At 38.6% G+C, this 25,323-nt stretch overlaps 2 protein-coding genes across 5 annotated transcripts; both read left to right on the top strand.

Annotated features, from left to right (window-relative positions):
- Positions 1 to 800: 800 nt before the first annotated feature.
- On the top strand, positions 801 to 13,166 carry LOC126391345 (carcinoembryonic antigen-related cell adhesion molecule 5-like). 4 transcript variants are annotated; one of them, XM_050046045.1, is made up of 12 exons: positions 801 to 947; positions 1,990 to 2,283; positions 3,682 to 3,960; positions 4,265 to 4,531; positions 5,373 to 5,651; positions 5,837 to 6,103; positions 7,693 to 7,965; positions 8,118 to 8,369; positions 9,376 to 9,490; positions 10,642 to 10,673; positions 10,794 to 10,912; positions 12,283 to 13,166. In XM_050046045.1, the coding sequence occupies exons 1-12, from the start codon at positions 902 to 904 to the stop codon at positions 12,532 to 12,534; spliced, it is 2,475 nt and encodes an 824-aa protein (XP_049902002.1). In that variant the 5' UTR covers positions 801 to 901; the 3' UTR covers positions 12,535 to 13,166. The 4 variants fall into 4 exon arrangements, with proteins under 4 accessions (XP_049902002.1, XP_049902001.1, XP_049902004.1 ...); XM_050046044.1 differs by having other exon boundaries at positions 1,990 to 2,307; XM_050046046.1 differs by lacking the exon at positions 801 to 947 and having other exon boundaries at positions 2,093 to 2,296.
- Positions 13,167 to 17,052: 3,886 nt separating this feature from the next.
- LOC126391640 (carcinoembryonic antigen-related cell adhesion molecule 20-like) lies at positions 17,053 to 24,448 on the top strand. Its single transcript, XM_050046527.1, has 5 exons — positions 17,053 to 17,221; positions 19,366 to 19,623; positions 21,753 to 22,046; positions 22,126 to 22,401; positions 22,493 to 24,448. The coding sequence occupies exons 1-5, from the start codon at positions 17,158 to 17,160 to the stop codon at positions 22,582 to 22,584; spliced, it is 984 nt and encodes a 327-aa protein (XP_049902484.1). The 5' UTR covers positions 17,053 to 17,157; the 3' UTR covers positions 22,585 to 24,448.
- Positions 24,449 to 25,323: the final 875 nt, after the last annotated feature.

The following is a 25,323-nucleotide window of genomic DNA, read 5'->3' as shown; positions in this document are numbered from 1 at the left end:
TTTACACTCAAGATGTCTTGTTCCACTCTGTGTAACATAGAATATTATTCTTGTTCCAGCACTTCATTGGAGCTGTATTATGTTTACACAAAATGAATATTCAAAACAAGACTTTTTATTTATTTATTGTAGATTCCATGTATAATTTTGTGTTTTTACTATTCTATTAGAGCAACTTTTATGTCTGTACAGCATTAGTTTGCCATGACGGTCCTGTTGCTTTTGAATTTGAGGTTTAATTGGGCAACCTATTAGTGAGAATTAACTGATATGTTCACAGCAAATTGTCAACTTATATGCACATTATGTTTGCTGCATCATATCACAGGTTAATAAATATAGTACTGTGCAAAAGTTTTAGGCAGGTGTGAAGAAATGCTGTAAAGTAAGAATGCTTTCAAAAATATAAAGGTTAATTGTTTGTTTTTATCAATATACAAAATGTGCTGATGCTGTTTTTACAGCATNTGACTTGGACTCGAGTCACTGATTTTATAAAGTTAGACTCGAAAAAGTCAAAAAAGACTTGCAACTTGCAAAATATAAAGGTTAATTGTTTGTTTTTATCAATATACAAAATGTGCTGATGCTGTTTTTACAGCATTTCTTCACACCTGCCTAAAACGTTTGCACAGTACTGTATGCTATAATGCTTTTATGTGTATGCTTTGTCCAATTTACCATTTACAACACTGGAGGGCGACGTCTTGCAGCTTTAGGGCGTGACTGCATCTTCAGTGGGTTTATGACATTATGCAGACACTTTGTAACTCAACATGTGGGTTGCTCTGCAGTTACTCACTCATAAAATTAGAGCTGCCGGAAGCTCACATTTAGTAGGACAGTCAAAGTGGGATGGTTCAACTTTCCTCAGCTGTTCACATCTCACAACGTTCGAGCAATGGATATTTTACCTTTACTTTGTATTGTCTCTGCGGCTTTTACAGGTAGGAATCATGATTTTATACATTTTATTGTCGTTGCTGTCGGTGTTTGAAATACATTTTCTGTATTTTAAAGTTTAAGTTGTTGGAGAGAAGTTTAGCTACTGATCTTGAGGTCTGCTAACCATGCTTTTGTGACTCACTAGCAGCATGGATAACAGACAATAGTCTAACTGGTAAAGGCAACTTAATTGCTGCATTTATATATAGTAAGCCCTACTGCATGTGGTTTGGGTGGCATTGAAATGTCAGTTTTTTTAATTAATGTAAATAAAAAATGTAGTTTCATTAATACTGTATGAATCAAAATCATGTTCGATGAAGCTCCTTTGTGTGTGTTGGTCTGATAGAAAATGAACTCACGGATCTCTTGCTAACTGGGTCACTTTGTTAGATTAGATCTGTAATGTGATTTAAAAGACAGCTGATGGCCAAAAATGCCATCTTTTTTATCTGTTTTTAATAGATAGACCAGTGGTTTTCAAACTTTTTGTGCCCAAGGCACACCAAAGGACAAGCCAGAATCTCAAAGCAAACCTGTATTTCTATCTGTGCACAATAACTTCTATAACGTGTGTCATCACTCTCATCATAACATAAATATTAGTTTTTAATTACTAATATCAAATAACAATTGGCAACCAACCATTACTCATGAAATATCGATTAACAAAATGATTCAGGACTTGTTTTTAAACTTTGTAATATTACACCAAAGCACCAGCAACACATCCATTAAACGGGAAGTAATGTAAGATAATGTGATGTGTCACACACTTAAAATTCCCTCGTGCAAACGCTGACAAATAGGTTCCCTGTGAAATTGAATTAAAAACAATTTAAGGTAGAGTTTGCCACACCTGGATTTGCATCACGGCACACCAGTGTGCCACAGCACACCATTTGAGAACCACTGAGATAGACAACCATTGTAATGTATAATGGAAAAGATCATTTGGGGGTTTTTTTTCTCTTTCCAAGTGGCCCATTTTGCAATTTACTCAACTTATTGCAGTGTTCTCAGACCTGTAACTGTCTCCTCCAGGTTTATCCAAAGGAGTTGGTGTGTTGCCTGATGTTCTGAATGCAGCTGTGGGAGAGACGGTGATGTTCACCACAACACTGACTCCACCAGAGAAACCATTCTCATCAGTGGGCTGGACATTTGATGGAAAAAATATAATCACTTTCAATGATAAAAACTTCACTGCACCGGAGTATGAAGGCAGGATCACCCTCTTCATGTCTACTGGATCTTTGGAGCTCAGAAATGTGGCTCTAAATGACAGTGGGGTATACAGAGTTACCATTTTTCCATCTGGAGAGCAACAGAAGACAGGTGAAACAAGACTGTACGTAGATGGTGAGACAACATTTCACATGTATCTATTTCAGTGCTGAAGATTATGGAGATTATGTAGAGCAACTGAACAAGAAATAGACATTGTTTCAGTTCACATAATTGTGTTGAGGTGTTCAGGGGTTTCAAATTAGGCCTACATCTATACTGAGACCAGAATTCAGACAATTATAGTAATAATAATAACAACAACAACCATTATTATTATTTTTTATTTTTTTTATTTTTTTATTTTTTATAATTATTGCCATCCTCACATTATAATAATTACATATTACTAAGCAGAGCTGTGGACTCGAGTCACATGACTTGGACTCGAGTCACTGATTTTATAAAGTTAGACTCGAAAAAGTCAAAAAAGACTTGCAACTCAACTTGGACTTTGACACCAACGACTCATTATTTTACTTGGATTTGAGCCACTGCTCCTCCAGTCTGCATGTCGAAGTAACCTTGAGCGAGATACTGAACCCCAAATTACTCCCGATGATGCTTCCATCGGTGTGTGTGAGTGTGTTAAAAAAAACAACTGAGTAGCAGGTGGCCCCTTGTATGGTAGCCTGGGCCACCAGTGTATGAATGTTTGTGAATGGGTGAGTGTGACTCGTAGTCTAAAAAGTGCTTTGAGTTTTCGGATGACTAGAAAGGTGCTATACAAGTGCAGGTCCATTTACCATTTACCAAATTTTAAAATACTTTTTGTAAAATGTAAATTCATTATTACTCTGCTTTTAAAAAAGCACAATATGACATTATGAGTGAGTTATGACTTGTTTAGGACTCTAAACTCATGTGAAGGACCTGGGACTTGACTTGGAATTTCTTAGGCTTGACTTTGGGATTGATTTGGGACTTGTTTGCAAAGACCTAAAACATACTTGTGACTTTCAAAACAACGACTTGGTCCCATCTCTTATACTGAGATAAAACAAGTACTGAAAAATCTCTGTGTAAAAGCTTGAGAGAAAAAAAAAAGTATGAGGACGTCAAGTAAACATTTATTTTTTGTCAGGCTACTATTTCCAAGGTCAAGATAAACTTTCACTCTCTTATCATGATAGGTAAGATAATGAAATTTAAAGCCCACAGGTATATTTAGCTCTTGTTATTCCATAGAGCAGCTACCAAAAAGTACAGCCTAAAAATACCACTGAGTTAAATCAATGCTGGTTAAATGTCCCTCTGATGTGCAAAATATTTTGTAAGAGCCCAAATTGCATTTTGGTCTTTGTATCATGGTCACCAAATAATTAGTGAGAAAATGTTGCTTTTTTTGTAGTGGCAGGAGCTAGTGTAACTTTTAAGTTTAGTCTTTTCCTGTACTGCACCTTTCTTATTTGGAGGCTAATCTAACACCATTTTGTTTTTCACCCACAGTGCCAGTTTCCAATGTAACAGCAACAGCCAGCAGCACAGACTTGGTGGAGTTCAACAGCTCTGTCCGTCTGTCCTGCTCCGCCTCTGGAACCTCTCTGTCTTTCCTCTGGCTGAACGGCAGCTCTGAGGTTACAGAAGGTGACAGAGTTCAGCTCACTGATGGAGGCGCCAATCTCACTATATTAGACGTGACCCGCTACGACCAGGGACCATTCAGGTGTCATGTGTCCAATCCTGTCAGTGATGGCACCAGTGATCCAATAACCTTCAACATCAGCTGTGAGTTACTAACCTACATGTTCAGTTCTTTATCTGACGACATCTGTATGCAAACAGAGACAAAGAGTTTAGATTATTCCTCTTTTTGTTTCCCCATCAGCTGTACAAAGTATTAAAAACACATTTCAACCTAATGGAATCCAGTACAGCATCACTGCAAACTACAGCACAGTGTGAGCTAAATCAATGTACAAAGTTTCATTTAGAAAGTGTTTATTGCAGGCTCTCTTTTCTCATGACTTGATGTATGCTAATACAGTTGTGCATACTAACTTTTTGCTGTTGTTTTTTTCTCTACCCTCAGACGGCCCAGACAATGTTACTTTGACAATGTCTCCATCAAAAGAATTCCACGCGGAAGGGTCAAACATCGACCTGATGTGCTCAGCTGACTCCAAACCTGCTGCCCAATTTAAGTGGCTTCTGAATGGAAGCCTGCTGTCTAACACTGGACTAGAGCTCAGACTGACGAACATTCAGATGAATCACAGTGGTAACTACAGCTGTCAGGCCCATAACAGCAAAACTCTGAGATATGAATCATCTCCACCTGCCACCATCTCTGTACTGAGTGAGTTTGAATCAAAGGTTTTGTGCTAAAAAATATGGATAGAAAAATGGGACATACCTGTGATAGTGTCAGATAAAACTTTATTAGATATAAAACAGTTTTACCAAACATCTGTGGAACAAAAAGAAATAATACTGTACATACATTTCAGGGCTCAACAATAAGGATAACCTGATTGCACAGGGCAAGTAAATTCCACATCAGGCTAGTAATTCTAGCATCTCAGTTTCCTGATCTAGCAAGTGTTAAAAACTATTAAATCACATTGTTTTGTTCCCATGCTGAAAATGTAAGTAGCTAAGGGGTGAACCATCTTGTTTCCTTTTCTCATCTCTGTTGAGAGTTGCACTTGCTCAGTACCAATCAGGCTCTCGTGAGAAAATGGCAACAGATAAAGACAAAGTTTATGAGCTGAAGCACAAGCGGGCATTTCAGTTATTCTGGAGACAGAAGTTTAGCTGCATGGCATTAGAGGACGTGGGCGAAAGATTAGACATGAACTTTAGTCTTTATCGTTATTTGATAACCACTAATAGATAATTGATATTGAACCCTGCATTTGGACCCAAGATAGGTTGGCAATGTTTGCTTGTACAGAGACAACTGAGGCTCAGAATGAAACATGTTTGAACTTGTACAAAAATGATCTCCTTGAGTGGCCAGTGGCACAGCAAAAGTCGTGGCAAGCACCCAAACTAAAAGAACAATAAACTTGTAAGTACCAAGCATTAGGCAACAGATAGGATAAGATATTAAACAGAGTGGCTTGGACAGCTGAACTCATCCGGCCTTGGGCAGGAAAACTGGTTAGTTTAAAAACCACTGTGTTTTTCACCCACAGCACGTGTTGCCAGTGTTGTGATAACTTCAGACCCACCAGACTTGGTGGAGTTCAACAGCTCTGTCCGTCTGTCCTGCTCCTCCTCTGGATCCTCTCTGTCTTTCCTCTGGCTGAACGGCAGCTCTGAGGTTACAGAAAGTGACAGAGTTCAGCTCACTGATGGAGGCGCCAATCTCACTATATTAAACGTGACCCGCTACGACCAGGGACCATTCAGGTGTCATGTGTTTAATCCTGTCAGTAATGGCACCAGTGATCCATTAAACCTCTCCATCAGCTGTGAGTTACTAACTTATATGTGCATTCTCTTTATCCTGCACTATATGCATCCTTGCGTCAAAGTTGAAGGTATAATGAGGCTTCACACTGAACTTAACTGCATGTAATCTAGCATTTTCTTCAAGATACTAACATTACTTTTTGGTGATTCTTTTTTTCCACTCCCCACGTGCTGCACAATGCAGATGGCCCCGACAATATTAATGTGACAATATCTCCATCACAAGAATATTATGGCGAAGGGTCAGACATCAGCCTGATGTGCTCAGCTGTCTCCAGACCTCCTGCCCTGTTTCACTGGTTTCTGAATGGAGACCTGCTGTCTGATACTGGACCAGAGCTCAGACTGATGAACATTCAGATGAATCACAGTGGTAACTACAGCTGTCAGGCCTTTAACAACAAAACTCTGAGATATCAAACATCTCAGCGGTCAGTTGTCTCTGTACTGGGTAAGTTAGAATGAAGAGATTTAGTGGATATAGTTAAGTGATCAGAAAAATGACAAATAAGTGCCCAGCTGCATATTCTGTATTGACAAAGTGTGTATACTCAAATCAGTGCTTCTTGATATTATATTAAATAATAATTTAAAAAAGACAAAATAAACATAAATTGTGTAACATAGAGCAGTTAAGTCCTATGCTTCCTGACCAGACAGACAGACAGAGCGACTAGCTGGTGAACAGATGGGATCATTTAGCACAGTGATCGTCAACTGTCCATGGGCCACAACCGGCCTGCCAAAGCCCACCGAACATTATTGAATTCAGAAAATTTGAGGAGGAAAAACATGCGTTCCAGTATTTTGGATATTTAGTCATTAAAAAGCTATGCATTGTTTCTCTGGACCATATACCACAGCTACTAGGCCATTAAGTAAGAGTTTACCCTCAATAGCTTTCTAATCATTGCTTATTAATAGTAAGTAAGGAAGTACTTGTATATTAATTACTATATTAATATGCCCAATATGGGCCTAATACTGTGGTAGTTCCGCAAAGTCAGTCAGTTAATAGATAATGATCTATTCTTATGTAATTAAAAATAAAACTACAACTTTTAGTGGTGTCCAAAAACGCTCCAATTTAAAGGAACAATGAGGGATTTAGTAGCATCTAGCAGTGAGGATTGCAGACTGCAACCAGGTAAAACTTCTCCCAGTTAAAATTCCATCAGTGTTAAATGTTCAGGAAGTTTTTACCGGGAGCCGAATCATCCGCTGAGGTCTCTTTTTCTACAAAACAAAGAGACCAGCTGATTAAAACTGGTAAAATGCTGATCAAAGAAGTTTGACTATAAAAAAATCAGTGCTTTTCCTAAAGTCTCATCGCGGTGAGGCTAATAACGCTGGTCTGGGATGCAAAAATGTGAATGACCCTATCTAGAGCCAGTGCTTGTTTTTTTCTGTAATGGGCTAGAAACATGGCAGTGCAACATGGCAGAGAGACCTGGTCCCTATGTAGAAATAAACGCCTCCTTCTAAAGTAACGAAAACACTGCGTTCTTATTTTCAGGTGATTCAACACCAGAGAAAACATACTTATTATATGATATTCCATTTCTGCCAATACGTCCTCCTGAATCCTACACACTTGAACTTTAAGTCTTCTCAGAATGTGTTGACCATTCTACAGTGAGGTTTGCTCATAACTAATTTACGAGTAGTTTGACACTTTTTAACCCGCACAGATTTCCTATCCTGAAGTTGTCCCCTCTTCAGGCATGAAGGCAGTACATTTTTAATAAATATAGTATCTGAAAATTGCTGAATTGGTCCATTAATAAAGGAGATATGAGTTGCCATAGTGATGTGCTATAATGAATTTATTAAGTGTGAAGAGGAGACAACTTTAGAATAGGAAACCTGTGGGTTAATAAGTGTCAAACTAATAGTGAAGTAGTTCTGAGCAAGCAGAAGAAGAAGTAGAAGAAATACGTTACTAATCCCCAAGGGGACATTTATTTTTTACCTGTTATCCTTCAGTAACAATTACTTTTGTTCCTGTTCTCCTATTTTTCTTGATCTTTTGCCCAACAGAGATAATATCAGGTGCTTCAATTACGCTGTCAACAACCTTGCCGATTGAAGGAAACTCAGTCAACTTGACCTGTGACGCTGCTGGCTCTGTCTTTACCAGAAAGTGGATGAAGGATGGCTCAGATCTGATCCTGTCTGACAACATAATACTTTACGACAAGAACAGAGTGCTGTCTTTTAAGAGCCTGACCAAAAAAGACAGTGGAGAATATTCCTGTACAGTCAGCAACCCCGTCAGCAGCGATGAAGCTAAATACTCCATGGAGGTCAACTGTAGGTGACAAACTGTATATGTACTGTTCAAAATGACGAGTGACATAAATAACACTGTAGTGCTGAAATGTTTTGTTTGTAGGTGTTTATTTTATTTTATATTCTTCATAATTTGTGCTGCTGTGAGAGCTTTACAAATATCTGTTTTTCAGATGGACCAGAAAATGTTCAAATCACAGGTCCAAGTGAGATAAATCCGAATGAGAACTTGACTTTAACCTGCTCTGCTGAGTCCAGACCACTTGCAAATTACACCTGGATACTGAATGGGACAGAGATACACAATTCTGCTGTGTTCACTAAAGACAACATTCAACCCTCAGACAGTGGCATCTACACCTGCGAAGCGATGAATGACGTAACTGGAAGAAAACTGTCTGCAAACCATGAACTGTCTGTAACAGGTACCAGGATGGTGTTGATCGCACATTTTGTCAATAATTTTAAAATAGTCCATACCCATTGAGTGCACAGTTGCCCACGTACAGTTTCACATGGTGTGTGTTTGGGATACAGGTCATAGGAAATTGCAGATTAAATAGTCAACTGAACCCATTAAGAAGAGCAATGTATTCAGACAGTGTTTTTGTGAATTTGATAGTACGATTGCTTTATTGAAAGTACAGTAGTACCATTGCCAATAGTGGGATAGTTACTGGGCTAAAACTGTACATTAGTAGTTGAGGTAGCACGTTGAAAGGCAGATAGTTAAAGTGTTTATATGTTGTATTGACTTAAAAGTGGGGTGCACTGGTAGTTCACATGGGAAAGGTGCGGCTAGCCCTTGTTGCAGCAGCAACATGACTTGAGTCATACCAAAAATTAGAAAAAAAAACAACAACATTGGGCCACAGGGGGAGCCACAGCAATAGGTCACATTTTAGCCATTTTTAAGCATTTTTCTGTTGTTATAGCGCCACCCAGTTGCCAATTAGAGTTAAATTTCTCCAGTCACCTTGAGGCATCCTGTTCTACATATCTACCAAGTTTAGTAAAATTCGATATGGTGGTCAGGCCTAGATAAGAAATTAGCTCTGTAGCGCCCCCGTTTTGTTTAATCGGGTCAATAATGGAGATTATGTGTGGTCATATGCCTACAAAGTTGCGTGGTGATCGGTGGTGATCGAACCCTTGAGATGTTATACACCTTTATGTGATGAGCCACGCCCTCCGCAATATTCATTGCCTTATAGAAGCTCAGTTTTAGTACGTTTTCCAACTTTTGCCAAGAGGGAACTTTAGATATTGGTCCCTAGATTATGTTCACCGAGTTTCATGCAGATCGGTCAAACTTCCATGAAGAGATGGATTTCAATAGCTTTTCAAAAAATTCAAAATGGCGGAAAATCTCTATAACCAGAAGTTATGGGTTCTTGAGACAAATTTGTTCTTTTCTCTGTTTCATTTCAGTCAAACCACAACACAAAGGAGGCTGTCGGGGTGGTTGCATTGCTGGAATAGTCATTGCAGTTCTAGTCGTCCTTGCAGCAGCTGGAGGTGGAGGGTACTTCTTTTATCGAAAAAAGTAAGTGGAAAGAGCTTAAAGATATAACCAAGGAGCCATTTTTTAATCCCTAAGAGTCAATCACAACTATGAGAACGATGATGGCTCAGTGTTGCCAGGTTTGGACCCAAAATCAGACTCAGAGACCAGGCAGGAAGAAGTGTCAGGAGACTTTGTTCATGGCAGGAGAGCAGATAGAAAATGTGGAACTAGACTCAGGTGGACGTTGGTAAAACTTTGTTTACTCAACCTTCAAAGGGTTGATGTTCAACAAAGGCTCACTTACCTATGTGGTGCTTTTGTTATATATTTTCCATATAGTCCTAAGACTGCCTTTAGCTTTGACTGTAAATCCTTAGTGTTATTTCACAATGCACCTCAACACTGTTCAACCTCATGGTCTAACCTTTTGTTTTTGTCAGGTATAAATATTAAACTGTCATATATTATGTGGCTTACCATGCCTTAAAACTCTGCAATGGGTGTTATGAAACACTTAAAGAACTGCACAAAACCCTGTTCAAAAGTCTTCATAATGTATGCTAGTAAGACTAGAAGTCATTATTGTAAAGCATTCTTAAAAGAATTACATCTCTGTCATGTTAGAATTACTTATTATTTGTACATATATATATATATATATATATCTTAACAATATAAAAAGGATTGTGCTGATGTCAGGCTCCATTGTATTGTATGATGTTTGTGCCACACAAGACAAATATGATCCTCAGAACAGATTTAATGTAATTAGAACCAGCTAGAAGAGAGCTAGAACCTATCCCAGATGACATTGGGCGAGAGGCAGGGTACACCCTGGACAGGTCGCCAGACTATCACTAGGACACATAGAAACAGACAACCATTCACACTCACATTCACACCTATGGGCAATTCAGAGTCACCAATTAACCTGCATGTCTTTGGACTGTGGGAGGAAGCTGGAGTACCCAGAGAAACACGGGGAGAACATGCAAACTCTGCACAGATGGGTTTAAACCTCCCACCCTGGGTTCAAACCAGGAACCCTCTTGCTGTGAGGGAACGATGCCAACCACTTGACCACTGTGCCGCCCCTATATATTTATGTTATTGTTATTATGTTGGATTAAGACATAATGTCTGTCTAATGTCTAATCTGCATACTAATGACTCATTGCCTTTCTAAACAGGATACAGAAAAAAAACACCACCAGCAGAACAGGTATGTGCATTACAAGTGTGTGTGTGTGTGTGTGTGTGTGTGTGTTGAATATGAATATGTGGATTTATACAGTTTATACATTATTTACTACCTTGTCTAAATTCGTTGTTTATTTTTTAGGTTTTAAAGGAGGTGAAGGGCAGGAAAACACAGGATTCTCAGGAGGTGAAGGGCAGGAAAACACAAGATTCTCAGGAGGTGAAGGGCAGGAAAACACAGGATTCTCAGGAAGTTCTAAGGTAAAAGTCTTCAGTTTCACTTTATATACAGTATAATACATATTTTGGAGTTTTGTTTGATACACAATATTTAAGATTTAGCACAAGGTGACGACTCTGCTCTCGGCTACTTATGAACATTTGGTAAGATAGCAAACAAATCTGTCCAAACATTATTAATGTCTTTATTTTCCTCTGAGACTTTTTGTTTTTTTGGATTTGGGTTCCATAGCCAGCCCCGTATAAAACTCAAGACAAGCCACTGCTAGTGAGGTTCAGAAAAATTTAGAGGAATAGGCGCCAGGCCGTAGACAAAAAAGTTATAACATTTGTCCACTCTAAGCTTATTTGCAGTTAATTATAAGCTAATGAAAACATAGTTATGAATATTATATTCTGTTTGTGCCAGTAGGTGCTCCTAAATCCTACACACTGAACATTTATTGATTGATGATATGATTTATTGATTTAATATAGTAATAGTTGTGATTACAATAGATGGTTTTATCACATATAGTGCACAGTATTAGTGTTGCAAGAAGGGCTGCCCTTGACTAAAAATTTTCCTAGTTGAGCAATAGCTGTCATTTAGGGCCATTAGTCGACTAGTTGTCTGCATGTTTATGATATTGATTCAATTATTGAACTAGTTGAAGGTGTGAGAAAGAATAGTATCAGTAACATTGTTAACACTGTGCTACATTACAGAGAAATACAAAACCGTACTAATGAACCTTCATTAATATAGGCCTATATTTTATCTACAAGTGCACGTCACACACTGAGCGAGCCGCCTGTTAATGACACTGTCGGCAAAGCAGTAATGATTGTGCTAAGTGGCTAATGGGCATGTAGCTACTGACATGTTTCAGATGATACGTCATGTTTGTAGTCGACCAATGAAGAGGAGTTTACATATCACCTTGGGTTCGTCCTTCACCTTCTCAAAATGATCCCACACTTTGGATTTCCTGCCCGACATGTTATTAACTAGCCTGTGGAATAACCGCAGGTACCACCCCTGGAAATTAAGATGACTCCTGTCTGACTGCTGAGCGTGGACACTTCCTGTGTCTGTCCTCAAATTGAATTCCCACATGGTCCAGTCATATAGGTTTTGATTTATTTTGACGCAGCTAATAGAGTTTAATGTTTTTGTGTTTTTTCTGTGACTAAGCAACCCTCCATCAAACTCCTGTGTTTACCACAGCACTCAACGTCAGACTTTGAACCAGGAAGAAGAAATTCAGTTGACACAATAGAGAGGAAGTGTGTCTTAACCTCAACAGTCTGCTGCAGCTTCTCTTGCTTATGGTCGTGTTTATTTTTGAGGATATCAATTAGATGTCAAAGTGATCTAATGTTGTCCCCCCTCACTTTTTCTTTTCTAGGAGCTCCATTATGTAGAGGTCAAGTTTGACAAGAACAAAGGTGGGGCTGTCCAACCTGGGCCACAAAATGACACATCAGAATATGTTGAGCTCCAAGTGAACAAAAGTCGTCCTAAACCGTCCTCACCTCCTTCCTATGATGACCATTGGGAGCGACAGAAGGGAACAGCTCCTCAGCCTCCCAATGCCACACAAGTTCCCAGTTCAGGATCGCGAGAAAGTAGCCGCACTGGATCTGAATCATCCTCTTAAGGGGGTTAGACCAGAGGCCAGAGGCAGCTGACTTGGTTTGTGAAAAAACCTGCACTCCTCTCTCAGTTCCTTTTATAGGGGACTATTTTGGACTTGAGTTTATTTAGTCAAAGCACTTTAGCAGCAGTTAATAATCAACCAGTCTGTGACAGTTATTGCCGTGACTGAGGTCACACAGCACAATGCTGGCCTATTCGCTTTCATTTCATATATAACAGCTTTGTTTGTCTGTGCACAGTTAATGCAAAGTGAAAATTTTCTCTTTATGTGATTCAGTTGTTTGCTTGAGCATAATGTTTGACACTGATGTGGTGTCATGTTTGACATGTTTCAATTATGAATTCATTTTTATATTTATTTTACATCAACAAAATTAAAAAATATTGGTTATTTAGCAATATATAATTCACCTTTCACTGGTGTTTATCAGGACATGGGAACACCTTGTTAATTTGTCAGTACAGTAGTGAACTGTAATGACCTACACGTAGCAGTAATGGAAAGATTTGTTATCAGTTGGTCCAAAGGAGCGGTTGAAAGATCAATACAGATACACATCTTTATAATTAAATTCCACCATGATAAAGTTAAACTGTATGATGGCACAAAGGGAAGGTCTGCTGCCACAATATAATATAAAAACAAGGGTTTTCTCTCCAGTTCTACTTGAGTTGTAGAAGAAACTATATTTGATAGCCAAAGATAAAGGAAACCACTCGAGTGGCTATTAGATGGTTATCTACAGATTCGTTGGTATTAAAGTCCGTTCAACGGGCATGCGGAAACTGTGACCTAATGTGTCAATATGAACTGTAAGTGATCATCAGAGTTATTCAGGACAAGTTTATGATAAATGTCAACAAAGGTTGCTATGTGATAAAATTATATGCCGCTTTCTCTCCCTGTAAGGCCTGGAGCCAACAGGGAAGTATTTCAGAGAAGTGAAACATTGCAAGGTAATGGATGTAACTTCCCCTCAACCCTGTACATAACCAAACTTTTATGTAGACATTAGATTAGGGGACTGTATCATTATTCTCAGGCATTAAATGCAGTATGTTTGCACTGATAGAGTTTCATTTGTTGATAGAGCAGAACACACTGTGTTTGAGGTTAATAAAGTAGTTATAAGGCGATGGTAATGCTGTGAGTGAGGATTAAATCAGTGTTACCTCAGATTTTTCTTAAATTAATCCAAAGGTTTTGACACTGGACAGCTAACCAATAAGCTGAAAGTCACTATAACACTCTATAAAGCCGAGGGAGGCTGCAAATTCAGGTGATAACTCTCTGCAGGGTCATCATCACCAAGGGCTGACCCCTTTCACATCGTCACAGTGTTTTCAAATTATCATAAAATAGATTGTTAGCATGAAAATATTGATTATAGCTTTAAGTAGACCGATATAGAGCAGATGCATTGTAAATATAATGCATCTGTAAATAAATATATGAAATAACATGTATGTTGAGTGAGTGTTTTCTCAGTTGTAAGTATCTATTTACACAGTGAGTCATTTGTCTTCAGTCAGATCGATGTCATCAGACAAGTGACTCACGTTTTTTAAAACAATTATTGGTTCGGAACAAATGAGATGAAGAGAATGAAGTCTCCCAACCCAGGCTGATGAATGAGTGAGTGTTTGGCTAGAATCCCCCTCCCCCTTTAGTTACTCATCAGCAAAGATCAAACTCCCTGTGAGTTTTTCATATGAGTGATTTCACCTGTGTTGTAATGAAATTTTGTATTATAAACTTAACTTTCCCACACTTTACTGATTATCTTATATTTTCTCCTTAAAGTTCAGTTAACTTACCCATTCATATCGATAAAAGTAGGGTATTTTTGATTATATTTTAAGGGGAAAAAATAATGGATTGTAATACATTATGGTATTTTTAAAAGATATTTTTAGGGCTTGTTTGCTCTTAATTGATAGGAAAGTTGTTAGCGTAAAAAGGGGGAAAGAGGGGGGTGATGACATGCAGCAAAGGGCCGTAGGTTGGAATCAGACCTGTGGCCTCTGCGGCAAGCACACAGCCTTTGTACATGGGGCGCCTGTTCTACCAGGTGAGCTAATGGGCACCCCTGTAAGGGTATTTTTAATGGATTATGTGCACTATTTAAGGGGTAAAAAAAAATATGAAAACCAACCCTTAATTTATACCTTAAAAGGCCTTAAGTTATCAATTAATGTTTGAATTAGAAGTGGTTTTCATCAGTTTTAAGTTTTTTTTTTACCACTTAAATACTTTGTCAGCTGTGCATGTTATCCATTAAAATCATGTTCCCCTTAAATTCTACTTTTTTTTTTTTTCAATAATGTGTTTTCCAAATGAAGGTGTATAAAGGGGTTTCGGTTTTGCCCTTTCAAATTAATGGACAAATTAAGGGATCCCTTACCACACATCTTAATCTAATATTAAGGGCTTTTGTGTGCTTTCAAGGGCAAATTAAGGAATAAGTCTCATACTTGTTTCATAGTGAATTGTGTTATGTCAGTAATCTGTAATGACCAAAGTTTTTTCTTAAAGTGCCGCATGCCTCATTAGAGTGAACATGTGATTAATGTTTGTCCAAAGAAAGAAGTTAATGTAAAGTTCAGGTTGCATTTGTAATAATTTATTTTTCTCATTCAGATAATTAAACTGTTTGAATTTTTGTATTTGTGTAGCATGTCTCACTTTAGTGACACTTTTGTAGACATTGCATGTGCATATCCACACACATCACACTGGTCTCCTTTTATCTTGTGCGTAGAAGTCACAGAGTCTCGGCCTGGGAGCCAGGCGAATCTGTGAGCTCATGTTTTGTTTGCTCTGGCTGATAATGTTCATTTGCAATTTGGTCTGGTGGTATCAGGCTAACAGAGTCTGATTCGAAACAGTGTGTTGTTGTCTTTGTTTTCATATTTGCAAAGTTTATGGTGCATTCCATAAATACAGCGAACATGTAAATAATCAGCGGGCGCAATAGCATGTTGGTGTCTGTTATTTACAATGCCTGAGGTCAACATAAGTGCAAAGCTGAAAACCATCTAAAAATAAAAATCATGAAGGGGGCGGAAGGCGTTGTACGCAAACAGTATGCAAAATTACAACCATTAACCCGATGACACTGCATTTCAATTACTGCAATAAATTCAAAGTTCAAGGTGAATGAATACGTTGCTGTGCCAACCTGACGTCATCACAGCAACACAATCTACTCAAATAACAAAGCACAAAGATTACAGGAAGGACGTGTGTATTTTTTTCCTTTGTGCGCTAAAATCTCTTAATAAATAAATGACAATATTTCCTGACAGAAAACACACCAACTTTTTATGGTTTACTATTGTGCTGGCTACACCTGAATATACATTTTCCGTGGGAATCACATATGATAATGAACTTTTATTGTAAGAAAAATTTTGTATTCTGCTTCAAATCATATCTCCCATGTAACAGGACTCAAATGTCCCTGAGGCTAAACAATGATAGACTGTGATCATATATCGTTTCCATCTCAGGAGCTGAATAGATGCTTTACTGTGAAGCTGCTTAATAATTACATTGACACCCATTTATAGCTAGGCCTGCCGAGAAACTGTTGTAGTAATAAAATCACTCAGGCCATTGACTGTAGTTAATAATTAGGCCATGTCAAAAAGAGGAGGGAACATCAGGTAATGACAAACTCCTGTGAGACAGTGTCATCTAGTGTGTGCGTGTGTTTGAATATACATGTGGCTATAATGCCACATGCTTACATGCTATTATAAATAGTTATAAGACCATAAAGCCAAAAGAAAAACAAAAACAGAATTAGAATTTGTACAAATGTATTCATTTTTCAACACAAAATAACTACGTACAAATGCTTTGAGTCTTCACCCATGTAACCCAAGGCCTCAGGAAACAAACAAAAGAAAAAGGAAGTCTCTTGCACACACACACACACACACACACACAGAACTATTTACATTTTTATCTTTCATGATACATTAGTTTTTATGTCCACTTGGACTCAAGGATGAACTGATTAGGTTTTGGTGGTCAAAGGCCAAAAGTCAAGGTCAGTGTGACCTCACAAAACACATTTTTTTTGCCATAACTTAAGAATTCATACAGTAATTATGACAAAAATTTCACACAAATATCAAATAGGATACATGATGAAGTAATGACATCGTATATCCACAAGGTCAAAGGTCAACGTCACTGTGTCATCATAAAGTTCTCTACAGATCGTTTCATCTCTGGACAGTACGCTGTTGTTTCACTGTGTGCATCATGTGTGCACATTACAATACTCTCCAAGTGCGCACAGAGTAATCAACGTTCAGATTACTGTCTTTACAACTCACTTCACATAATGCTTCAAAACGCACCAAAACACCACACAGTATAACCTTTGTGCTGTAATTACAGATTTCCTGTTTGCCTGTAAATTTCGAAATCGATTTCATCATCATGTGAATTCTGATGTTAAACAAGATGATGGGTGTGACTGAAATGAGTGATATTTTAGTCATAGGTTTAATTACAGTAATAACTTTATGTCTCAGACTCAAACAGTAGTTAGTATATTAAAAAAAGGAGGCACAGTAGTTCTCGTATAAACCCACAGTAGAGTGAGACATGAGAGACACCATGATACCCTACAGGAGGAGTCTTTACTGTGTTTTGCTGGTGGCACTAATAGGTAAGAGCACTTTGTTTACTGACTGCTGATTTTTACATAGACTGTAACTCTAGGGAGAGCTTTAAAAAACTGATATACGAACAGATAGATGGTTTAATGTTATTTTAAGAATGTGTTTAAGAGAGTGTCGGTGCTGAATGTTGCATTTCTTATTCTGCTTACTAACTGAATATGCCCCTCATGTATCCTACTCTACATAATAATTTAATTCTCAGGATTCAATGGTGTATTCTAAGTTCAGACTGGCCTTGATGTGCTGTGATTTGTATGTTCTGAAGTTCAATATGACTTCATCTGTGCTTGAGTGGATTTAACACTATAGGGGAGACTGGGTATGGATTCAACACTTTTTGGCTCAGCATCTATAACTTGCTGAATTTATGTTTAAGAGCTTTTAAATTTTGACACTAAGTTACCTTGTTTGTCTTCTAAAAATAGCAATGTTTCCAGCTTCTTTAACGATACCACAGAATTTGAAAACTGATGTCAAACACAAGGAGTTTCATAGATACAACCTGCCCCATCACTGGGGTAAGTTTTGACACAAGCTGGGGTTAGCTGTGCCGACATTAGTAAAGAATTTAAAATTACACAGTTACACAAAGTATACAGAAAAAAACTGATCCATCCATCCATCCATTTTTATCCACTTATCGGGGGCTGGGTCACAGGGGCAGCAGGCCAAGCAAAGCACTCCAGACGTCCCTCTCCCCAGCAACGCTTTCCAGCTCCTCCTGGTGGACCCCAAGGCGTTCCCAGGCCAGATAAGATATGTAATCCCTCCAGTGTGTTCTGGGTCTGCCCCCTCCAGTGTGTTCTGGGTCTGCCCCGGGGCCTCCTACCAGTGGGACGTGCCTGGAAGACCTCTAACAGGAGGTGCCAAGGAGGCATCCTGATCAGATGCCCGGTCCACCTCAATTGACCCCTTTCAACGCGAAGGAGCAGCGGCTCTACTCCAAGCTCCTTACCCTATCTCTAAGGCTGAGCCCAGCCACCCCACAGAGGAAACTCATTTTGGCAGCTTGTATCTGCGATCTCATTCTTTCGGTCACTACCCAGAGCTCATGACCATGGGCAGATGCATCACTGCAGACACTGCACCAAACCGAACTGACACTAATAACCAGTTCCTACTAAGTTGTTACCTGCTAACCTGTATCTGTTGGATGCTTTGTGTGGATTAGGTCCAAAATACAAGTCTGCTGCCTCAGTGAATCAGTCAGGACATACTCTTGCTGCAACCTTTTGACTGCTGTGATGACCCAGGGCAGCTGTGTTGATCCTCTTTCTCTGAGGTTTTGTAATTTCTTGCAGTGTCTGCTCAATGTCACATGACAGAGTATTCTGTGGGGACAGACCTTACTGTCTTTCCCTGCCTTACCTCATCTCAATTATTCTCTTGAATGATTGTTTATTCTTTATAATTATTCTTATATATAGTTGGTGAGAATTTTGTCATTATAGGTATCATGCAGCTTTTCATATTATTTGTAATTTAGCTTTATTTTATGTACATTTGATTATTTTATGTCCTTTTTTAATGGACCCCAGGAAGAGTAGCTGCTTCCAGGTGTAGCAGCTAATGGGGATCTCAATAAAATCAAATCAAATCAAATCATGTAGACTTGAAGACATGTGCCAGCTCACTCAACTTTTCTCACCGACTCTCCTGGCATGCTGAAAAAAGAGCAAGATGTTTAGTTATCACTGGGTTTAGTTGTAGCCTAACACTTAAAAAATGTTACAACCACCCCCACCCCTGAAGCCAGCTGTAGCAGCATAGTGGTTTGAAATGAACAAAAAAAATACTTCACATTTTACCCAAGTGACAACTGTCTAATCTTAACAAGTTACAATATTCTGTTTCAACAGTACAGTAGTAATTAAAATGTAATGGTCTTCACACATATTTCACAAGCTCAGGAAAGAAGTGGTCATATGATACAGTATATTACTCATAAGGGACATTCCATCTTGCTGAAAGTGGTGCTGTCACAGCCATCTCATTGTTACAACCATACCCGGTCTCCACTACTGTTAACCTTTAACTCATATTAAAAATATGAGTAAGAAGAAATAATAAGAATATAAATGCACATCGTACATTGTCTGATAAAGCCATACTGACTCCTCCTCTCCCTCAGGTGCACCAGGTTTGGAGGCCTGGGAGCAGATTTCCTGGACTGGTGACGTGACAGCTGGTTTCAGCACCACTTTCACCTGTTCCTCTTCCTGCCGCCCAAACTGCACCTACACCTGGACCTTCGAGGGCCGCACAGTCAACGGGAGCACGTTAATTTGGGCACCGAATGGACTGGAAAATACGGTGGTGTTACAGTGTAACGTGCTCAATCCAGAAACAGGAGTCTCCAGCAGTATGAGCTCCGTTGTAGAGATTAAAAGTAAGTACAGCAGGTTTATTACTGCATTAGATGTGCATTGGTGGAAAGGAAATAAGTACATTTACCGAAGGGGTCACTGGAAGTGTGTGGTGGTGTATTTTTCCACAGACTCTGCCCTCGGCCTGTGTTTTCTTCTTATCTTCTGTGTTCAGGATGTTTATGGGCGTGTTACCCTCACAGCCAACAGAGGTCAGGCTTTATGAAAAGGTAGCGACCAAGTGCCAGGTAGTAAGCAGCAGGTATCCAAGAGACATAGTGCCATAACAACGCCAATATAGCAAGGTGGAACGCCAAATGGGTAAATCTAAGGCTGGCTTTTACTTTCACTTTAACTGCTAAGTGTGTTTACAGACAGTAACCCTGCATAGAATACTTCTATTATACAGTTTTTAGGTAGGCTACTTGTACGTAACCTGTATATATACTTATGTACTTATACTTTATACATCTTATCTTCTACATTTTAGAGGGATATATTTGTACTTTTTCAGGGTAAGATTTTTTAAAAATAATTTTACCAGCACTCAGATTTTTCTTGGGACCTTTTTAGGGCACGCGACCCCTAGGTTGGAAACAACTGGACAAAAATACCAAACAGTATATAGAGAGCATAAAATCAGCTCCACCTTGACATGCTACTTATGCATTTATTCATCAATTATAACAATCCTATAAAATATTGTCAGTCACAGGAGACATTTTTTGACAGAACAAGACTTTTATTTTGATACTTTTGTGGTGGCAATTTCTACAAAACAAAACACATCGACCCAGAAACTTGTCTTTCTGTAAAGTTTAATTCAGCATCTGCAGATGGACTCACAACAAACAGTCAAGAATAAGCCAAGTGCAAAGAGTGAGCCTTGAACAAGAGATGTCAGATACTTATACTCACTGACAACTCCAGAGGTGAGGGATCTTTAACTAGCATCGTCAGACGGGTGACAGAGCAGTCATCATATCTAGTCATGTCCCTGGATATCAAGTAAAGCACTCACAGCTTATGACTGACAAAGAGTAAGCATCATGTCAGGCACTTGTGCTAAATGCAATAAATGCAAAATTAAATGCAAGATTACTTCACATTGTTTCTTCTTAGGGGCACATAGTACAGAGGCCTAAAAGTTTCCATGTCAGTGTTAAATGCTGCATAGATTTTACATAATTACATAATTTCTATTATATTGTTTATTACCTTTTTGATGATATTAATAATTAGCATTACAGTACTGAATCCATTATTTTATGCATTATGGATGATGTAAATGATGTGGAAAACTACTCTGTCAATCCCTAGTCTGATGAATAAATAAATCCTCAGTGAGCTTCAGTTGGTCCTACTTCAGTAATTAAAACACAAAAATACAACACAGTACAGGACTATAATTTCAACCATATACAGCACTGGTTCCCAACTCCCACTAGGGGTCCCCAACATGCAATGGTGGGGTTGTAAAGCCTTCTTGATATTCTCAAGAATCTGTTATCTGTTATTTCTTAAGGTTAGAATGTTTTTCAAGATATAAAACCTAAAACACACCCCACAGGGCAGGGCACAGTGAAGACCAGGACACGAGTTATATTCACAGAGCCTTTACCCTGCTAAACAGCCTCATCCGCATCAGAAAAGTACAGTTACAACAACCAGAGAGCTAATTTAACAATGGCGAAACATCAGGATGAAAAGAACACTGACTTTGTCCAAAAAAGAAGTCTATTAGGAACAGGAAAAGGAAATAATCTGCTCAAAATCCATCCAAAGTGCTTGTTTTACACAAACGTCCTGGAGTTAAGTGTACAGTTTATCAGTTCCTCTGTATAGTTATTGTTACGCTCTGAATACAATTTGAAATATTCAGTTTAGTCAATGATAGAAAAGGAATCCCTGAAGGAAAAAGGTTGGGAACTGCTCTTACAGCGTCTGTCCCACATCATTCAGATCCTCGTATCATTACAGACAACATCTCTCTGACAGGCAGAAGCATCTCAACATTAAACATGTTAAGTGTGAGGAGCACTGATGGTTCAGGTCAACTACATGACAATGCAGAATTGGTGATACATGATTTAGATGCTTCTTCCTTCTTAATGATTTTAAAATCCCCTGCATCTGGTGTCCTCTGTTACAGATCGAGTGTCTGTGCAGCTCAGTCCACGAAACACTGTCCCATCTCTCGACCGGCCACTGGACCTGGTCTGCCATGGTGCTCCATCAGGTGACCCCTCACACCTGGAGAACGAGGTGGTCTGGTACAAAGACGGACAGAAGGTGACCCTGCGTGAAAATATGCAACTGCTGCAAAACAACCTCACACTTCACTTTGACTCACTGCTGCCCTCTGACGCTGGATTCTACCTGTGTGAGAGTTCCGTGCCGACGCTTCAGCAGACGAGAGTTTTCAGCCTGGGGTATCTGCTCACCTGTAAGTATTCATGAAGGGAGGAGTAGTATAAGGAATTTAATGCTGATCATACTGGAGTAAACTTTCTGTTATTTTGTAGTTGATCCGTGGGTCGTCAACATCAGCGGACGTGACACAGTGTTTCCTGGCAGATTGAATAAATTCACCTGCTTGACGAGCTGTACCTTGAATGTGGACTGTACAGTCAGGTGGGAGTTCAGGCACGGTTTCCCCACCGGAACCTACTTTGCTGTCCATCAAAATAAGCTCCTGTGGACTCCTTCCATACCGGGTATTGTCCAAAACTTCACCTGCATAGCAGAAAATACAGCTGTTGGACGCTCTGCTGAGGCCACCAAGATGGTAGAAGTTAAAGGTGACAACTCTTTAGTATCTGCTCTTGTGTCTGCTATGACATCAGTGTCAGATTTCATATCAAATCCAATGTTATCTACATCTTTACACAGGTGTTCCTGTCTCTGGGTCAGAGGCTTTGCAGCTCAGTGGACTGTTAACAGTGATCGTCAGCGTGGGACTGCTGGTGCTTTTTGATCCATAGAGCTTAAACCTTTTTAAGCTTTAATGATTGTTTTTGCTGTTTTTGAAATGTATTTATTTGCCTTTCTCTCTCCCATAACACTATGTTTAATTTACAATATAATAATGATATAATCTTCATTCATAAACCGCTTCTCAAAACAGAGTTACAAAGTGCTTTACATGTCAATAATTAAAACAGACAAGGCATGAAAACTTTTAAAAGAACTAATAAAAACACATGGTATTTAAAAACTTAGGAAATGACAGTCTAAATGAACTTAAAACTTAAGTAGAATCAGGGAAGGCTGTCTGATTTTAAGTATTTTTTAAGAAGGGACTTAATCACTGACTCTAGGCTGTTCCAGTACATCCTGGTGTGTACGGTACTACCAGGTCGGAGACATAGCTGGGAGAGGGACCATGAAGAGCCTTAAAAGTGATCAGTAAAACCTTAAAATCTATTCTACAACATACTGGGAGCCAGTGTAAGGAGGCTAAAGCTGGAGGGGTGCTATCATGTTTAAACACACTGGTTTTTCCATTTTAATAGACCAGCTTCATGTCGTCATCAAATATTGTGTACCCTGAAATCCTGTAAATATGAGTAACAAAATAACTGTTTTATTAAGTCATGAAACAAAATGAAATGAAAGTGTGTGTATATATGTTTTTTTAGGAAAACAGTTCAAAATTGTGGCCTATATAAACCCCATAATGGCACAGTTCCAATCAAAATACTAATATATTTGACCAATATTTCATAATTAGTCATATACTTGACAGTGTACTCCTTTTACACAGTATTATTTATGTGTCTTTCTCATTGTTTGCAACAGCAGCATCCAAAATTAATGTGAACCACAGGACTGCAATAACAGAGTTTATCAATTTAATGTGTCACCTGTTTTTCACCTGGTTACATTTGACAGTGAATGTCAAATGTGACCTGATGCATACAAAGGTTCAGCACAAATTTATGGTGTAATTTAATTAATATACACACACATACAGAGCTGCAGTATTTTTTTACTACAGTGGAATTTTCCATTGTATGTGTTAAATAGTTTTATGAAAGATACAGTGACATAGTTTTTAACTGTTGTCATTTTCATGGTGTTTGAGCGTTCAGCTGCCGTCACATCCTGTTAAAAAATGCTAACATTTTGTATTATTAAAGGTCCAGCGTGTTGGATTTAGGGAGAAATTACTGGCAGAAATGCAATATAATAGAATCAGTATGTTTTCTTTAGTGTATAATCACCTGAGTGTCGTCTTGTTTTTGTTACCTTAGAATGAGACATTTTTATCTACATAGGGAGCTGGTCCTTGTCCACAGAGATCACCATGTTGCACCATCATGTTTCTACAGTAGCCAAGAACAGACAAACCAAGCACTGGCTCCTCTAGATAGTGCCATTCGCATTTTTGCATCCGCCACCATAGTTAGTAGTTCCTCCGCAATGAGACCAGGAACAGTGTCACACTAAAAAAACTCATTTGTAATGTGAAGCAGCGGTCTCTTGGAGAGAAAGAGACCTCTATGGATAATCTGTCTCTGTAAAAACCTCCTGAACAATGAATGCTCAATAAATCCTAACTAGGAGTTCATGCTTGACTCACAGAAGTCTCAGCTGGTCACCTGTAGATGCCAGGAAATCTTACATACTGCTCTTGTTTTATAAATAATATCTCTGATGGTGACACATTTGTAAACCTTTTGTCGACACCGTTGCTGACTCTTGGTGTTTCCCAGCATCATGAGACATTGTTTGACTTGAAGTTGACCTCTGACCTGGATGTGTTACTGATTCACTTTTTGTGAAGTCACCTTCTACGTAGAGAATAACTGACTTATTATACTGATGTGTTTTTAAAGCGGCTGCGGTTAGTGACACACCAAGGCCCCTCTTAGCCTCCTGAAACTGAACAAATAAGACAGATAAGAGAGTCACACAGAGCAAACACACGAGGGAGACAGAGGACTCTGGTTGCTCTTGCAGCTGTCCTGTGACGCAACAACATAATCCATCTCTTTTTGTTCTTTTGGTGTTGTCTCACCTGTTTCATATTATTTTAGACCTGTGGTTTGGTTGGAATGAGGAAGCAAAACTAGCAAACTATTTAAAACTGTTCATGTTAAAGCAACCACATAAAAAAGGTCTCCATTCGACAGTAGAGCAAAGCTGAAGCTTCATTCAAGTTTTAGTCGAAACATCACAAACTATATAGGAACAAAAGATGAATTTCAGGCACTCATGCGTGAGGCAGGAACAAATGCGTTTGAATTCAATTAAAAAGCCTTTATTTCAAATACATGGCTGCTCACTTTAAAAACATCAACCGGTCTTCGTCAGGGTGCAAACTATATGTTGTAAATGTATAGTCGTGGTAAAACAAAATACAAAGACAACGATTACATGGCGTATGTCAGTGGTATAATATCTATGATTAACTGCCCAAAAACTTGGACTCAATTCTGTCCGTCATTGAAATGTTAATGATACTGATTCTGTGCTCGCAAAGTAAATCTCTCTATTGTATATATTTTCTTCTTTTCACTTGTTTTTAATGAAATATGGCATATAATATATGTTATAAAATGTTTCCATGATCTACAACTCCACTAGATGTACTTTGCTCTTACCCAGCTGCACTAAAATATCTGTTTATTTTGATCTTGGAGAGAAAAACAACATCTTTTACCATTCTTTTTTTATTTGCTTTTATTTTCTTGGCTTTTCAACTCTTATTCTTTACT

Source organism: Epinephelus moara, chromosome 6 (assembly GCF_006386435.1).
Source record: "Epinephelus moara isolate mb chromosome 6, YSFRI_EMoa_1.0, whole genome shotgun sequence".
Classification (NCBI taxonomy): Eukaryota; Metazoa; Chordata; class Actinopteri; order Perciformes; family Serranidae; genus Epinephelus; species Epinephelus moara.
This window is presented reverse-complemented; position numbering and strand designations above follow the sequence as displayed.

Coding starts and splice junctions, on each gene's coding strand:
- LOC126391345 (XM_050046044.1), top strand. CDS start 902: ATGGATATTTTACCTTTACTTTGTATTGTCTCTGCGGCTTTTACAG. Junction 2,308..3,681: donor AACAAGACTGTACGTAGATG/GTGAGACAACAT, acceptor TTTCACCCACAG/TGCCAGTTTCCAATGTAACA. Junction 4,532..5,372: donor TGCCACCATCTCTGTACTGA/GTGAGTTTGAAT, acceptor TTTCACCCACAG/CACGTGTTGCCAGTGTTGTG.
- LOC126391640 (XM_050046527.1), top strand. CDS start 17,158: ATGAGAGACACCATGATACCCTACAGGAGGAGTCTTTACTGTGTTTTG. Junction 17,222..19,365: donor TTTGCTGGTGGCACTAATAG/GTAAGAGCACTT, acceptor CCTCTCCCTCAG/GTGCACCAGGTTTGGAGGCC. Junction 19,624..21,752: donor CTCCGTTGTAGAGATTAAAA/GTAAGTACAGCA, acceptor CCTCTGTTACAG/ATCGAGTGTCTGTGCAGCTC.